This window comes from Prinia subflava, chromosome 21 (assembly GCF_021018805.1).
Source record: "Prinia subflava isolate CZ2003 ecotype Zambia chromosome 21, Cam_Psub_1.2, whole genome shotgun sequence".
NCBI classification, from domain to species: Eukaryota; Metazoa; Chordata; class Aves; order Passeriformes; family Cisticolidae; genus Prinia; species Prinia subflava.
Genome location: NC_086267.1, coordinates 2,599,708 through 2,615,697, shown reverse-complemented (window position 1 = coordinate 2,615,697; position 15,990 = coordinate 2,599,708). Strand labels below are relative to the sequence as shown.

Sequence of the window (15,990 nt, the reverse complement as noted above, 5' to 3'; positions counted from 1 at the left end):
TGGTGCATTTCTCCCCAGGTCTGCTCCTCACAGCGCGTCCTGTGAGGCTGCTGAGCCCTCGCTGGGCCCTCCAGCACTGGAACTGGATCTGCCTTTGTGATATCCAGGGTCATAGGATGGGTGAGGTTAGCAGGGAGCACAGCAAGGGCAATCTCCCTGCTCACGCAGGGTCACTCACAGCACGTGGCACAGGGCTGTGCCCTGAAGGGTCTGGAACACATCCAGTGAAAAGACCCCACACCTCCTCTGGGCAATGCATTCCTGGCCTTGGTCACCCACACAGGAAAGTTCTTCCCAACGTTCAGCCGGGGCTTCATGCGCAGCAGTTTCTGCCCCTTGCGTTGTGTCCCGTGGTTGGCACCACTAAGGGAGCCTGGTTCCCTCTCCTTGGCGTTTTCCCCTCAGATATTTACACACTCATTACTGAGGTGCCCTCTCCCAAGTCTCTTCCCGAGGCCGATCAGGCCCAACTGCCTCGGCCTCTCCTTGGGAGCGAGCAGCTCTCCGCAGTGAAATCCAACGCAATCCGCGCTCAGTCCATCCGGCCCCGGAGCCCCGAGTTCCCGTTCTCCCGGGGCGGTGCCCGGGCCGGGGCCGTGCCCGGGGCGGGGCCGGTGCCCGGGGCGGGGCGGTTCCCGCGGGCGCTGCGGCGGCGGCGCGGTTCGGGCGCGCCCTTTCCCCGTGGCGGCCCCGCCCCTCGCTCACGTGGCGCTGCCGTCACGGCGGGCCGGGCCAATGGCGGCGCGCACGGGCGGGGGCGGGGCTGCGCGCGGCTCCCGCGCCGGTGCGGTCAGGCGGCGGCGGGAGCCCGGCGCGGGTGGCGGCCCCGGGAGCGGCTCCGGGAGCGGCCGCGGCGCCCCGCGGCGGGGATGGAGCGCGGCGCGGCGGCGCTGATCCGCGAGGGCTGGTTCCGCGAGACGTGCCGGCTCTGGCCCGGCCAGGCCATGTCGCTGCAGGTGGAGGAGCTGCTGCACCACCAGCGCTCCCGCTACCAGGAGATCCTCGTCTTCCGCAGGTGCGGGAGGGCGGCCCGGGGCGGCGGGTGGGTGGCGGGGCCGGTCAGCGCCATGCGGCGGGGCCTGGAGAGAGGGGGGCGGGGGAGCGCGGCTCGGCCCGGGCCGGCTCCAACGCCGCTTCCCCGCTCTGCCCAGCACCACGTACGGCAACGTCCTGGTCCTGGACGGGGTGATCCAGTGCACGGAGCGGGACGAGTTCTCCTACCAGGAAATGATCGCTAACCTGCCCCTCTGCAGCCACCCCGACCCCCGCAAGGTGAGTCGTGCCTTGCTCCCGCCTCGGGGTCCCCCAGCCGGGGTTTACAGACCCGCCCGGGCCCCGCGGGGCTGGCGCGGCCGGGCCTGGCGCGGCCGCCCGGGCGAGAGGGGCCCGCGGGCCCGCGGGGCTCCCCCGCCGCTCTGCCTCGGCCGCACAGCGAGAACCGCACCACGCTGACAGCCCCTGCTGTGCCCTCCTCTCCGCCAGGTGCTGATCATCGGCGGCGGCGACGGGGGAGTGCTGCGGGAGGTGGTCAAACACCCCACCGTGGAGTCCGTGGTGCAGTGCGAGATCGATGAGGTGCGTTGGGCTCCCGGCTGCGTGCAGGAGCCCCGGGACCTCGGGCCTCGGGGCGGGCGGGCTGCCCGGCAAAACCGGCCCGACTTCACAGCATCCCCAGGAGCTGCGGTTTCACCTGCTGTGGCTCGTCAGCACCGGGCGCGTTTGCTGCTGGTTCTGCTGGCGTGACAATGACAGCGCCACCTCTTTGCCTTACAAGTAATCTACGTGGCAGCTGGCTGCCTCTTCCATGTGATTTCTTTCACACACACACGATCGAGGCCCTTGCAGGCAGACGTGGGCCAAGCACGGGATCTGGAGGAGAGCCCTGGCTTTGTGGAGGGGCTGCTTTTCCCTCTCCCTCGCTGCCTGGCCGAGGAGGATGGTTGCTTTTGTTGAACGGGACTCTCGCAACCAAAATCAGGAAATAAGCAGCAGGGATTTGTTTCTGTGATAGATGGGCCAGTTGCTTTAGAAATGGTCATAATTTTCTGTCTAGTACAACAAACCTGAAAGGGAGGAAGTCACTGCAATTAGAGCATGTTAAGGTTTTGCTCATTGATGCTGTTACAAAGTTCCCTGCTAAGAATCAGCCTGGGCTGGTGATCTGCTCACAGAGGCCTCCGAGTGAGAGGCACTGTTGGGATGTGGGCTGGTAACTCTGTCAGAGCACTGAAGTTTGTTCTTTTCCTTCAGCCCTCGTCTCAGTCAGTTTTATTTTATTTTGCTTTACTCAGCCTGATATTTTACTTTCTCAGAAAGTTTTGCTCAGAGCAAAGTTCTATTAAGAACAGGAAATACTGCTCTGTGAGATTGTGTGCTCTGGCTGCCAGCTAAGTAGGCAAACGTCCCTGGTTTTAACAAGCACTGCCTGACACCAGCATATTTTTTGGTTTTGCCAGCTGTGAGAAGCTGGCAGTGTTCAGTACAACTGCTGGGCCCAGGGCAGTGGCTGTTTAATGATTTTAGACAGAAGACTTTATCTTACAAGGGGGGTTGATAGTGCAGAGATGGGGATATTTCTTATCTTGCATTCAGAATCCTGCTGGCATGGTTTTACCTAAGAAGAAAAATCAACTGATTTAGCTGAGATCACCTATGCAAGTGATGAAAAAGGAGCACAGGGCAGTCTGACCTGTGATCATACTTGCTCAGTTCCTCAGGGAGCTTTTGAAGCTGCAGGTTTTTGCTGAGTGAGAGTTGGGGTTAGGGTGTGAGCATGGACAGACCAGCAGTGTCACTGAGCCCTGAGGCTGCAGGGGAAGGCAGAGAGCAGCCTGCTGGCTGCTGATGCTGGCAGCTCTTGAGGATTTCACTGGCAAGTCAGGCTTGAGCTGAAGGTATGGAAGGAAATGACTCACGGTGCTGTTCCTCCAGTCACAACTGCACAGAAGCCTGAGAAGCAGCTCCTGCAAGCCTCTGACCCACTTGTGCTCTCTGTGTTGCAGGATGTGATCCAAGTATCTAAAAAATACCTCCCAGGGATGGCAGTGGGGTATTCCAGTGCTAAGCTGACCTTGCATGTGGGAGATGGTTTTGAGTTCATGAAACAAAATCAAGAAGCCTTTGATGTGATTATCACAGACTCGTCTGACCCCATGGGTAAGGATTCTAGCCATAAAAGGGCACTGCTTTCCACATGCCTCCTTCTTTTTTTTCCTTCTGCCTACCTCTTGGAAGTTATGCCAGCCTGCTCAGGATCCTTTCAAGTGAAAAGACTGTTGCCAACTTCATTCTTTTAGTAGGGAAAGGGAAGGATGGAAACCATGAAATTGTATTAGCAGGCCTCCAAGCCAGCTGTTACATTTCTCTCCTCAAAATTCAACTCCAGCACCTATTTCTTCTGGCAGAGTTGTTCCCTGAGTCCAGCAATCCCGTGGGGTTACAGCACCATTGCTGGCAAGGGCAGCTTTGCACATTGCTGATAAATCAGTGGCTCACACACTGTTGGTACAGCCCCTACCCTGAAGATAGCTGTGGTGAGGCTGTTGTATTTCTGAAGGGGGAAACTGAGGTAGAGAGAGACCAAATGCAGATATGGCACCTCATTTTAGGAACTCATAAAGAGTCTGAGTCACCTTCAGTCTTGCTCTAGTCATCACAGAGAGAGACATCTCTAAAAGGCAGTTTGGAGCAGGAGTTCTGCTTAAAAAATGCTCCATGAAGCAAGAGGCAGCTGTTAGACTTTGTTTAACAGAGGACCTGGGCTTGCTATTTAGCAAAGCTAAAATCCTCACTGTTTCGCCCTGCTAGGTGCAGGCTGGGTTTCACCTAGGCTCCAAACTTTTCTTCATTCACCTTTCTCCCAGGTCCTGCAGAAAGTTTGTTCAAAGAATCTTATTACCAGCTGATGAAGACAGCCCTGCGAGAGGATGGGATCCTGTGCTGCCAAGGTGAGGGTGCTGCCCCTGGGCTGAGGCTGATGCCAGAACCTTCCATACCAAGTGTGAGGCACAGAGGGGACTCCTCTTGGGGAGATGTGAGGCAGGGAGGGAAACGGGTCATCTCCCTTCTGATCCATGTCAGCTCATTCATTGTTGGACTGGGCTTAGCAAAACTGGCGTCAGGGTCTTGTCTTGTCTTTGAAACCACATGAGCTGTGCAGGTTGAGACTTGGAGCTGCCGCTCACCTGGCACAGCTCTGTGCAGAGAGGGAGCAGCTCTCACCTCCTGTCCTGGCTTCCTCCTGGCACAGCTCTGTGCAGAGAGGGGAGCAGCTCTCACCTCCTGTCCTGGCTTCCTCCTGGCACAGCTCTGTGCAGAGAGGGAGCAGCTCTCACCTTGTGTCCTGGCTTCCTCCTGGCACAGCTCTGTGCAGAGAGGGAGCAGCTCTCACCTCCTGTCCTGGCTTCCTCCTGGCACAGCTCTGTGCAGAGAGGGAGCAGCTCTCACCTCCTGTCCTGGCTTCCTCCTGGCACAGCTCTGTGCAGAGAGGGAGCAGCTCTCACCTCGTGTCCTGGCTTCCTCCTGGCACAGCTCTGTGCAGAGAGGGGAGCAGCTCTCACCTCCTGTCCTGGCTTCCTCCTCCTGGCAGGTGAGTGCCAGTGGCTGCACCTGGATCTCATCAAGGAGATGCGTCAGTTCTGCAAGTCGCTGTTCCCGGTGGTGGAGTACGCCTACTGCACCATCCCCACGTACCCCAGCGGGCAGATCGGCTTCATGCTCTGCAGCAAGAACCCCGTGAGTGCCCTCTGCCATTCCCTGGAAGCCTGCCTGAGGCTGCCCTTGCAGGGCCTGGGCTGTGGCACTGGGCTCTCCCAGCCTCAGGGTGCTTGACGGGGCCTGGCTCTGCCAGCCCTGGCTCTGCTCGGTGCTGAATGAGGTGCAGAACAGACCTGTAGCTTTGGAAATGGTCGTGATTGTCTGTCTAGTACAACAAACCTGAAAGGAAGGAAGTCACTACCAATTTCCAGGGCATGTTAAGGCTTTGGTTTATTGATGCTGTTACAAAGTTCCCTGCTAAGAATCAGCCTGTGACTGGGAATCTGCTCACAGAGGCCTCCAAGTGAGAGGCACTGTTGGGATGTGGGCTGGTAACTCTGTCAGAGCACTGAGGTTTACTCTGCTCCCAGTCTGCTTCAGTGTGATTGTCAGATGGGTTTGGGGTGCCAGCACTGCTGCTGTACATGATTAACCTGGGATGCTGGCAGCATGCACCATGCCAAACTTCACACAAATGTGAATTCTCCTTGTTTTTTGGGTGCTGGGGCACTCTCACAGCTTCATCTGGCACGTGGCTCGTGCAGTCTGACCTCATGCACTGACATCTGTGCATGAGTGCTGCTCACAGGAGTTACAGAGCAGAAACCCCAGCCCTTGGCACTGGGGCTGCGCAGACCCTCTGACCTTATGCTAGAACAGAAAGTTTTTTGTTTTCCTGTGAATCATCTCAGTTCTCTGCCATGCATCGGGGTGCCTGTCACGCAGCCTTTGGCTCCCTGCCCAAACACCCAGAGCTACCTGAATTTTTGTTTTTGCAGAACACGAATTTCCGGGAGCCTGTGCAGCAGCTGTCGCAGCAGCAGGTGGAGGAGAGGAGTCTGAAATATTACAACTCCGATATCCACCGGGCAGCGTTCATCCTGCCAGAGTTTGCACGGAAGGTAAGCAACACCTCCCTCAAGGGTGAGGTACGAGTGGGAGTAGACAGGGCTGAGGATTTCCTGCAGTCCCAAAGACTTCTGTGGGCAAGTCAGAGCAGGACAGCGTTCTGTATGACAGAGCAGAGAATGAGGCAGCCAGGGAAGGCCAGAGTTCATTTAGGAGCTGTTCTTGGGCTGGTGCCCCATGCCTTGATGACAGATCACTCCTACTTCACCCACCAAAGCCAGATCCAAGAGCCTGCAGCACTGGTGTTTCCCACTGGAAAGCTTCAAAAGTCTTGGATAAAATGCGCTTGTGATTTCTAGTGCAAACCAGAGGGTAAAGAGGGGATGCTCCAGCATAGTTCAGTCTTGCTTCCTGAAGGATAGTCTGTATTTCCACCTTATTCCAACACCTCCACACTGAGCTGCAGCTGCAGCTTCCAGAAGAAAACTCCTTAGAGTGTCATGGGGATGAAGGCGATCCCATCCTGTACTGCAGAGGTGCTGACTCCTGTTTCTGCTGGGGCAGGTCCCTCCTGACCTTTCTCTGTGCTCCCTGCAGGCCCTGAGCGATGTGTGAGACCCGAGGCGCTGCTCCTTCCTTCAAGCTGGACTCTGAGATCGTCAGTGATGTGGCTGGGATCTTCTCAGCAGACTGCAGATTTGCTCTCCACTGTGTGGGATTGTTTAACCCTTGGCCAGCCAACATTCCCTCTGATGTGTTAAAGATGATGTGGCATAAGCCAGATAAGACTATTGCAAAGGTCCAGTGACTTATTGCGTGAGGTCAAAACTGTTTTTTCCAGTGCTGGAAATGTAAGATGTCTTTTTCTTTTCTCCCTGCACCCATTCTAAATTCTCCCATCCCAACCACACCCCCACAACTAACGTGATGTATTTATAACTGACACATATTTCTGTCTGGTGGTCTGGGAAGAGTTCAAAAGGTCCCTGACTCAGCCTTAAGCACAGAGAGAGAGAAAGAGAGAGCTCTGTGCACAGGCAGCTCACTCTCTCCTCATGGGAGGTCCCTGCTGCTGGCACGTTGTGAGTGGTGACAGGTCTGAGCCTTGGCATCCACTGCCCTGCTGTGACCCCTGCACTGCTCTGCAGCACAGCTGGAGGAGTCACAGTGCAAACTGTTGCCATTCACAATTGGTCTCCCTCCAACCCTGATGGAGTAGCAGTATTAAACACCAGCCAGGCAGGCTGGCAGCAGTCTTGTGGCTTTTTTTCTTCTTTTCCTTTTCTTTTTTTTCTTTTTTTTTTTTTTCAGGGGGGGTGGTAACTTTTTTAACTGGTTAGAAACAGAAGTGCTGAGGTGCCAACAGGCTGACTCCTGTTCTTACCTCTGCCCTCAGATATTCAGAGATATTCCAAAGAATGCTTATCAATATGGTGATAGGCATATATATATACACACACACACACATATATATAAAACAAACCTTTACTGCATTGCCTGATGTCAGTACTGATGTTGGGGAGTCAGTTGTGCTGACAAATCTCTCATCTCAGTCATGCTGAGATGCCTCAGGCCTGGGTATTTGCAAATCCTTAGGGGGCACCATTATTCCAATGCTGGCCCCAGATGCATAAGTTGTTTTTCACTGTCCTCTGTAAGATGGATCTGCCCTCACTTCTTTACTTCTGTTCTGAAGATTCCCTGCCCCTGCACAGTGGGAGTCACCCCTCCAGCACAGCCACTGTGCCACTGTCACTCCCCTGCCTCAATTAAACACTCGGCTCTGGTTAAGGTGACACCAGTCTGGGTCAGTGTTCTGTGGGGAGGGAGGGGAAAGGAGAATCCTGCAGGTTTGCTGTGCTTCCAGGTCACTCTCTAGTTGGCCTGACTTCCTCTCTCCCTTATTTTTAGGGATGACAAATTATCAAAATTAAACCCTGAGGAGTGATCCCATTGCATGTTCTGTATTGTAGTGCAGCTGCCCTGTAGCTCCTCCAGCTTCTGTCACCCTTTGTGCTGCAGACTCAGTTCCTGCTGTCCAGGCTGTTCTCCAGTCCAGATGCTGCCTCTGGCAGTGTTTTCCAGGTGCTCCTCCAGCTGCCCATCCCCCTGCTGCTGTCACTCCTGGCCCCACTGAGCTGCACTCTCTTTGCCCCTGCAGAAATGGGGATGGCTCTGAGGGCTGACCCACTGAGCTCCAGCTGAGTAGGCTGGGGAAGGGCACTGGGTGGCATCAGGAAAAGACAAAAATGCTCTTTCTGAGAGGCTTTTTGCCTTGGCAAGAGACAACTGGAAGAGGCAGACTTCAGCAAGGGTTGGGGTTGAGCTTTGCCAGAATAGTGACCCTACAAACAGTGTAGGAGGTCCAGCCACTGCGTGCCCACAGGATTTGTGTGAGGGTTTTATCAGTACTCTGCTCCTTTCTGCTGTTTCTGATGAGACTTAGCACTTCTTTCCCAGTGTCTCTCTCTACCACCAGTATTGGTACAGTTTCTTCATGGTCTCAAGGGTTTGTAAAGCACTGCAGAGCTGAGTCTAGATCTCTGTATTCTTGTGTTGAGAAGATAACACCTATTTTTCTCTCAATTGTCTGAGTGACTGCCTTCTTTCTCACAAAATTAGTTTGGGTTAATGAGGCATTTTCATTGCTCAACTCTTGTATTTTTATAAGGAGCAGACCAACAATGGAGGCTCCTCCTGTTTAAATTCCTGTGGGACCTGAACCTCACTCAGCCCTTCATCCTTGACAGAAAATTAGCTCTGGCACTTTCCCCTAGAAAGGGAATCAAGACCAGGGCTGTGGTCTGGGAAGGCATTAGAGCAGCAGCCAACAAGTACCAAGTTCAAGACTTTCACTCATCCTTGCTGAGTACAACAATGCCCAGGAGGGAAAGAGCTTCCTCAAACCTGTTGTTGGCCTCCACACAGCTAATTATCCCTTCTGATTCTTTGAGCTCTCTCCAAATATGTGAGTTCAGCGAGTGGCCAGTGATGAGAGAAGAAGACAAGACTGTTTCCCATCCCAGCCACACACACTCTGTCCACAAAGCCCTATATATAAAGTTTCTGAGTGATTCTAAGCCATAATGCCCCGCAGACAGTTCCAAACACTTCAGTGCCTTCAGTGTGAGATGACAGAGATTCAGTGCCTCATTAAACACTCATTAAATGAATGCAGCAAGAGAGGGAGCAGGGGCTTGTGCAGCCATAGCTGGTTCCACCTGAGCAGCTCTGAGCTTGAAGGACTTCAAATTCACCCCTGTGCTGATCCCTGCCTCAGCTCTGTGTGCCCTGTGAGCTGTTTGGCAGCTGCAAGGCAGTTGTGTCTACAGACTTGTGTCTGAGCTGTTGTGCTGCAGGATGTGGTGGCCAAGGGTTGAAGAGACACTGGAAATTTGGGTGATGCTGTACAGGAGGAAACTGTGGGGTCTCATGCAGAACTGAGCACTGACCACTTCTGCAGAGTCTCCAGGTGGGCAACTAAAATCCTACTAAAATCCTAACCTTTATCAGGGTTTCAGCTGCCATTTGCCCGAGGCTGGTTAAGCAAGGCTGTTCATAAATAAAGAGTCACAGAGGTGATGTTTGTCTAGACATGCTGCAGTCGTGTTCCAGCATCTCATTAAGGCAGCAGCACAAGAACAGGGATAGGCTTTGTCCCAGGTAATGTAAAATGCAATGTCAGAGCAGGTGGAGACAAGCAAGGGAATGGAGCCTGATGGGCTTTAGCCCATCCATTGCTTAAACTGCTTGGCACCTTTTGAACTGTGTCAAACTGCTCTGAGCTTTACTCATTGAACTAACTCAATTTTTAGAAGTTCAGAACAGAGTTTCAAAAAATTGAGAGAAACCTCTTGCCTGTATCTCTTGAGCCCTTTCAGTCAGTTAATTGGCACCAGTGTCATACTCACAAAGCTAATGTCGTTGAGGCCTGGCTGAATTATTGATGGAGCTTGGCTGGAGCAAGAGGCTGCTGAGGAATGACATTTATCACAACAACAATCTCAGTAAGCAAGCAGTCAAGAAAGTATTAGAAAGTGCCACCAGGTTCAGGTAGAGGAAAGTTCCCTTGTTAAAAGAGGAAGAGGGAAAGGTGTGAACAAAATGAAACAACAGCTCAGGTCTAGCAGAAGAGCCAGACAAAATGCTGGTACAAAGTAAGATGAGAAATCTAACAAAGTTAGATATCCAGAACTCTGGGGAATGCTCTTTCCTAGTCATGTGTTGGATGGAGTTTATTGCTTGTAAAATATGCAAAAGATGGGGAGCTGGAGCCATGGAATTGCAGTTACAGCCCAGTGATGTGTGAAGCAGACAAAGCTGGGGGTATCACAAATGTGAGGGCTCTCTGCAGGCCTTCCAAGGCCTTTCTTTTGGGAGCCATCCTCGCCTGTTCACAATTTTAGCAGGCAGCATCCCAATTTCAGCCCTGGGTGCCTGGCTGTGACAGACTTTTCTTTTTATGCAGAAAAAAAGCCTGACATTATGGAGATACTCCTTGAGATTAGGGTGAGAAGAACTTTCTCCCCATGGGCCTTTGCAGACACACATTAATATTTCTTAGGTTTCATTGTTTCATTGGTTTGTTAAGTTTATATCACCTTGATACCACATATGCACACCTGCCAGGATGTTCTCCCTTCCCTTGGACCCCCCTGGGTTATTTTTTCCACAGTACCACACCCCTGTAACCCCATTAGTCCCCCTGGTTCCTGGCCACCCCTCTGCACCACGTTTCCCTGTCCCTGTTGGACCCTGACCCTCAGGAACACCCCTTTTATCTGCTCTGTAACCCTGGATCCTTGGCCCACTTTTGGCTCTGTTCCCTGGTCTGCATTCGAGGCTGTACCCACAATGCACACAATAAACAGCACTGAGTAAACAAACAGGAGATAACAGGTGAAATATCCTAATCAGAGCTACTTGTGGGTTTCTTATCTTCTTTTCCTCTTTTAGAGCTGGGATTAAAGCACGGGAGTCAGTGTTGGGACTTGGTGTTTATTAATTATCTATAGCACAGCCTCATGAGTTGTGAGCTCTAACTAACAAGGTAGAAATCGCTCTGTGTCTAATTCTTTCCAAGGTCCCCCAAATAAACTGTCCAATAACAAGATGACACCCATACCATTTCTACTTCCAACCCAACAACCAAACACCCGTGGTCTGCAATGCCAGCTTCTTCACCCAACCACAAAACACCACCCAAACCCATGAGGAAGAAGGCAAAAGGAGAAGAACCTAGCCTACACCCCAAACCTCCATCTTGCTTTTTAAATATGTATTACTATATTCTAAACCCTTAAATTCTAAGTTTTGCACCCTGTGATGTTACACGCTTCTATTCAAACTGCACACCCGTAATCCCAGTGCCCACCTGAGGCTCAGTGCCCTTCAGCACAGAAAGCCCAAAGTTCCCAGCTTGTAGGGTTCCATTTACCTACTACCCAGCACAAAATATACAAAAAATACCAATAGATTGCAGCTTAACATAAACCAGTGCACAATATCAAGGTATTTATATTGAAGCTGGCAAAATAAACAGTATTGATTAGGAATCAAGTGTAACTTACCACCAAAATTATGATGAAGTACGTGGTTTTAACCTCTGTGGGAGTAACAACCATGCTGGTGTCCTTACTCCAGAAGAAACTCCACACATTTCCAGGGAAACCAATGAGCCAAACCTCCTCTCCATTCACTCGCCAGTCTAATGCTTCCCACTCACACCACTGTGTGGCACCAAACTGCACAAAAATCAATATACACCATCCTTGCTTTCCCCTTCACTGCCAGCAGCTCTCCCACCCGTGTACTTCCTATTCCTTCTCTCCTACTTCCACTCTTGTTTCAATATTAAGAGTGAAAGACAGCTGCTGGGTTCTCATTATATGTGACTAAATCTGTAATTAACTAACAAAATGTTTTTAAGGCCTCTTGCCCTACCATGTAACAAAGATAAAGGGAGCAAGGTTGAAAAACAGGATCTGTGGATTATGTTTAACAGGGATCTAAAAAATATTCAGGTAAACTTAACCAAATGGGTTATGTCTTTGTAAGTAGAGAGGATAAATATTGCTTAAAATAAAGAAGGAGGCAATGAACAACCTTCAAGGCTGAGAATTAAGCCATCTAAGATGATCAGGAAATAACACCAGAAAGAACCAGTTTTGTGGTTGGAAAACAAGGTAACAGAGACTGAGTGCACCAATTCAAAAAGTTCAATTAAAGGACAATGATGAAGACTATGGAATATCTCCCAAGACCACGAGAGGGGCTGTGCTCTTACTAAGGGACAGCAGATGGCAGCAAAGACCGTGAAACAGTTAATTCATGTTTGTAGGATCAATTTTTAAAATAGGCTTGGTTTATGTGACTGATTTCTTTCTTTGTGTAATGAATATGTAACAGCCTTGTAAATATAATCTGCATTAATTCAGCCAGTGGTTGGGAGCATTCATGGTGTAGCCCCAGCCCTGTAAATAGAGAATGCCTGCTTAACAGTGATATTAATTGTTGTTGAGTGAATTTCTTTGTTCCAAGAGCAACTGCTCAGTGCTTTCACACACCATCAACGTGTTTGGCTGAGGTGTAAGCAAATCAGACACCTTGAACTGCAGAATCTCAGGGGAATGCAGGAGTATCCAGTATGGGACCAGGTTTATATGGCTGTTGTAAAGCTAACGTGTCTGGAGTCACAGCTATCTATAATTCTGTAGGTTTTGTTGGCCCTTAAATGACATCCATTTGATCTGTGACCCCTGAGACAGGTGCACACCATTTGTGCACTGTTGGTCTTTGTACAGTTCCCTCTGGCAGAGCAGTGCTAACAAATTGAAAGGTCCTCGGATTTTTACAGGCTGATGCTGTTGAATTTTTCTACTTGTTTGAGAGCTTGGGTCAGATGCAATAATCCCTTCTCCCAGTTTGGTTTTTCTTCATTAATGTGTGCAAGGAAATTGTTAAAGAAAATCCAGGAATGTAATTTCTCCTGTATCCCAAGGAGAAAACCTAAATGGTGTCATCTCAGTGTGAGCTCTTGAGTTCTTTGAAGATACTGTGAACATAAGGAGAGACTTCTCTTCTGCAGGATCTTTGGAAAACCTAGATTGACCTTGAAACTGAGCAAGATGAGTAGGAGAAAACAAGAAACCTTTCCTACAGATGACATCAGTGGACACAGCCTGTGAAGATCTGTCAGGGTTTTACAGAATTAATCCAGAATCTGGTCCGTGGTGGAAAGAAAGTCTGAGCTGGTTTAGTGTTTCAAATCCAGTCAGTCCTGAGCCTGTGCCATGAAGACAAGAAGGATTTTTCTATATGGTGCATAGGAAGGTTTTCATCACTGTCTCTCACAACATCCTTCTGGAAAACTCAGACAGTGTGAGTTGGATGAGAGGGCAGTGATGGGGATTGAGAACTGGCTGCAGAGCAGAGCCCAGAGGGACATGAACACACAGTCTAGTTGGAGGCCTACAATTAATGGTGTCCCCAGGGTTTAATGCTGACCAGGATCATTTAACTGTGTCTGTGGATGGGTCATGGAGGACTTGGATGGGTTTGGGTAGACCAGGGAAAGGGCTTAGCAGGTTGAAAATGAGTTTTTAGAGGGCTGGGATCCATTTTGGGGGGACCAGGGATGTATTTGTGGATGGATTTGGGGAGAGCAAGGCTGGATTGGGGGGGGGGGGGGCGGTCATTGTTGGGTTTCAGGGGGTTCCTCCACCCAGGCTGCTTCTGTTGCTTCTGTTGTGACATTATGTGTTGTCATGGTGGTGGAACCCACAGTGTTGTGAGGTTGGGTTGGGATAGTTGGGTGTCTGCAGTCCCCGCTGGGTGCTGAGCTGGAGGATCCTGAGCCTCTGGTGAGGAGCCAGCCCACCATGGTGACATTAGTGGTAGGTGCCGAGTGCTATGACATAATGGCCATGGTGGGGAAGGGGACATTTGGACAGGTGATCCAGGGGCAGTGCAGGAGCACTGGGGACATGGTGGCTATCAAGATCCTGAAGAACCGTGATCACAGTGGCCAGATAGTGAAGAACGAGCTGAGGCTGCTGCAGGCCTTGCGGGAGGGGAACACCAAGGACTCTCACATCGTCCATTTCCTCGAGTCCTTCAGCGACACGGTCTGGACCTACCTGGTCTTCGAGCTGCTGCAGCAAAACCTCTTTGACTTCCAAAAGCAGAACAACTTCTCACCGCTGCCGGTGCGGCACATCCGCACCATCACAGCGCAGGTGCTGGTGGCGCTGGTCAAGCTGAAGGAACTCTCCATCGTCCACGCTGACCTGAAGCCAGAGAACATCATGCTGGTGGACCACGCCCGCTACCCCTTCCGCATCAAGCTGGTCGACTTCGGCTCGGCCATCCTCCTCCCCGAGGCCTGCCACGTGCAGGAGCCCTACATCCAAACCCGCTTCTACCGGGCCCCGGAGATCTTGCTAGGGCTGCCCTTCTGTGAGAAGGTGGACATCTGGTCTTTGGGCTGTGTGATGGCCGAGCTGCACCTGGGCTGGCCGCTGTACCCCGGCAATGACGAATACGACCAGGTGTGCTACATCTGCTCCACCCTGGGGCTGCCCCGGGGCGAGCTGCTCTGTGCTGCCCAGAAGACAAGGTCCTTCTTCCAGTATGTGCCGTGTTCTGCTGGCACCTGGCAGCTCAAACCACCAAGGAAGGTGACGGCAAAGCCAATGGAGAGGAGGGAGCACATCTTCTCCTCGCTGGATCAGCTGGCGGTGGTGAATGTCTGCCCGGTGCCTGACCCTGGCCAGGAGGAGCTGGCCGAGCGCTGTGATCTGTACAGGATGGTGGAGCTGGTCAAGAGGATGCTCACTTGGGACTCTCACGAGCGAATCACACCCAGCGCTGCCCTTCATCATCCCTTCATCTCCATGCAGGAGATGAAGGCCAGCTTTGAGGCCACCCGGTACTACCAGCTCAGCCAGGAAGACCTGAGGGCATCCTGTGAGGATTCCAGCACAGCCGAGATCTTCTCCAGCACAGGTGCCTTCATCCCTGCCAGCCAGAGAGGCATCCAGAAGGCCACTGCCCAGATGGATGGGCTCAGCCTGGCTAAGCCAGCTGGGGACACTGGTGACAAACATCAGCAGGACATCTGCCAAGCGCCCAGCCCCACCTGCTGTGGAAGCCAGTACTGTCAGCATAACTGGTGTCCCCAGATGGAGCCCACCGATGGCCACTTGTCTGTGCTGGGGTCTCCCAGCAAAATGAGACAGTACAACCACTGCAGTGGCAGCCCAGTCGTTGGTGGCATCATAGAACAGCACCTGCCTGCAAGATGCTCCAGCTCATCCTGTGCCAAGGTACAGGGAGGGGGCTCCTGGGCACAGGCACTCTGGGACAGAGGGTGCTCGGGGTCCCTTATACACTTGGGTTTCCTGGTGCCACATGTCCCCGGGTGCCCGAGGTCCCCACAAAAAGGAGGTAGCACTCACCCCCTCCCCTGTTCCCCACCACAGAGAGCTCTGGTGATGTGGCACAACCCCAAGCCTCCAGGGATTTGGAGAATGGGCTCCGGAGGCTGGGCTGGGACGCCCCTGCAGTGCTCAGCATGCTCCTCCTGCCACAGAGCCTGTGGCACTCCCAGCGCCACTGAGACCCCACAGCAACCCTTGCATACCCTGCAGCAGCCCAGAGCTTGCAAGAGACCTTCATCTTCCTCACTCTCAAGCACCCCAACCACCAAAACTCAGCGCCTTGCTGGTGGAGACCACAGCCAGGGCTGCAACAGAACATTCTGTGCCAGATGCTACCAGCTCTGCTTCTCACACTGATCCCCAATAAATGGTTTTGCCAAAACCCGAGCATTTCAACTGATTATTTGCCAGGGGAGTTTGGTACTGCCAAGACTCGAGGGGTGTCCCAGCCTCTCACCCAGGGCTGGCACAGCACTTGGCAGAGGTGGCCAGGCCAAAGGGAAGGATGGCCAGATGGACGGGGATAGGACAGATGGGTTGCCTGGATGGATGGACAGACAGACAGACAAAAGGACAAACAAATGGATGCACAGACAGCTGAGTACTGATGGATATCTGTGACAAGAGGTGTCCCTCAGGGGTCTGTACTGGCACCAGTGCTATTCAGTATCCTCACCCATGAAACAGAGGGTGGGATCAGGTGCACCCTCAGCATGCTGGCAGATGACACCGAGCTGGGCAGTGTGGGTGACATCCTGGAGAACAGGGACATCCACAGGGACTTGGAGAGGTTCAGTCAGTGGCCCCATAGAAGCTTTATGAGATTCAACAAGACCAAGGGCAGGTGCTGCATGTAACAGCCAGTATCAATACAGGCTGTGGGATAAAGAGATGGAGAGCAGCCCTGCCAAAAAGGATGTGGGATGCTGGTGAGAGGCTGGACATG

General features: G+C 52.3%; 2 protein-coding genes across 2 annotated transcripts; both read left to right on the top strand.

The window, feature by feature from the left end:
- The first annotated feature begins 770 nt into the window (after window positions 1-770).
- SRM (spermidine synthase) lies at window positions 771-8,190 on the top strand. Its single transcript, XM_063417290.1, has 8 exons — window positions 771-1,015; window positions 1,152-1,272; window positions 1,483-1,575; window positions 3,003-3,156; window positions 3,864-3,947; window positions 4,589-4,734; window positions 5,535-5,657; window positions 6,202-8,190. Exons 1-8 carry the CDS (start codon window positions 870-872, stop codon window positions 6,217-6,219), a joined length of 885 nt encoding a protein of 294 aa, XP_063273360.1. The 5' UTR covers window positions 771-869; the 3' UTR covers window positions 6,220-8,190.
- Window positions 8,191-13,484: 5,294 nt separating this feature from the next.
- Window positions 13,485-15,223, top strand: HIPK4 (homeodomain interacting protein kinase 4). Its single transcript, XM_063417577.1, has 2 exons — window positions 13,485-14,930; window positions 15,197-15,223. The coding sequence occupies exons 1-2, from the start codon at window positions 13,485-13,487 to the stop codon at window positions 15,221-15,223; spliced, it is 1,473 nt and encodes a 490-aa protein (XP_063273647.1).
- The last annotated feature ends 767 nt before the right edge of the window (window positions 15,224-15,990 follow it).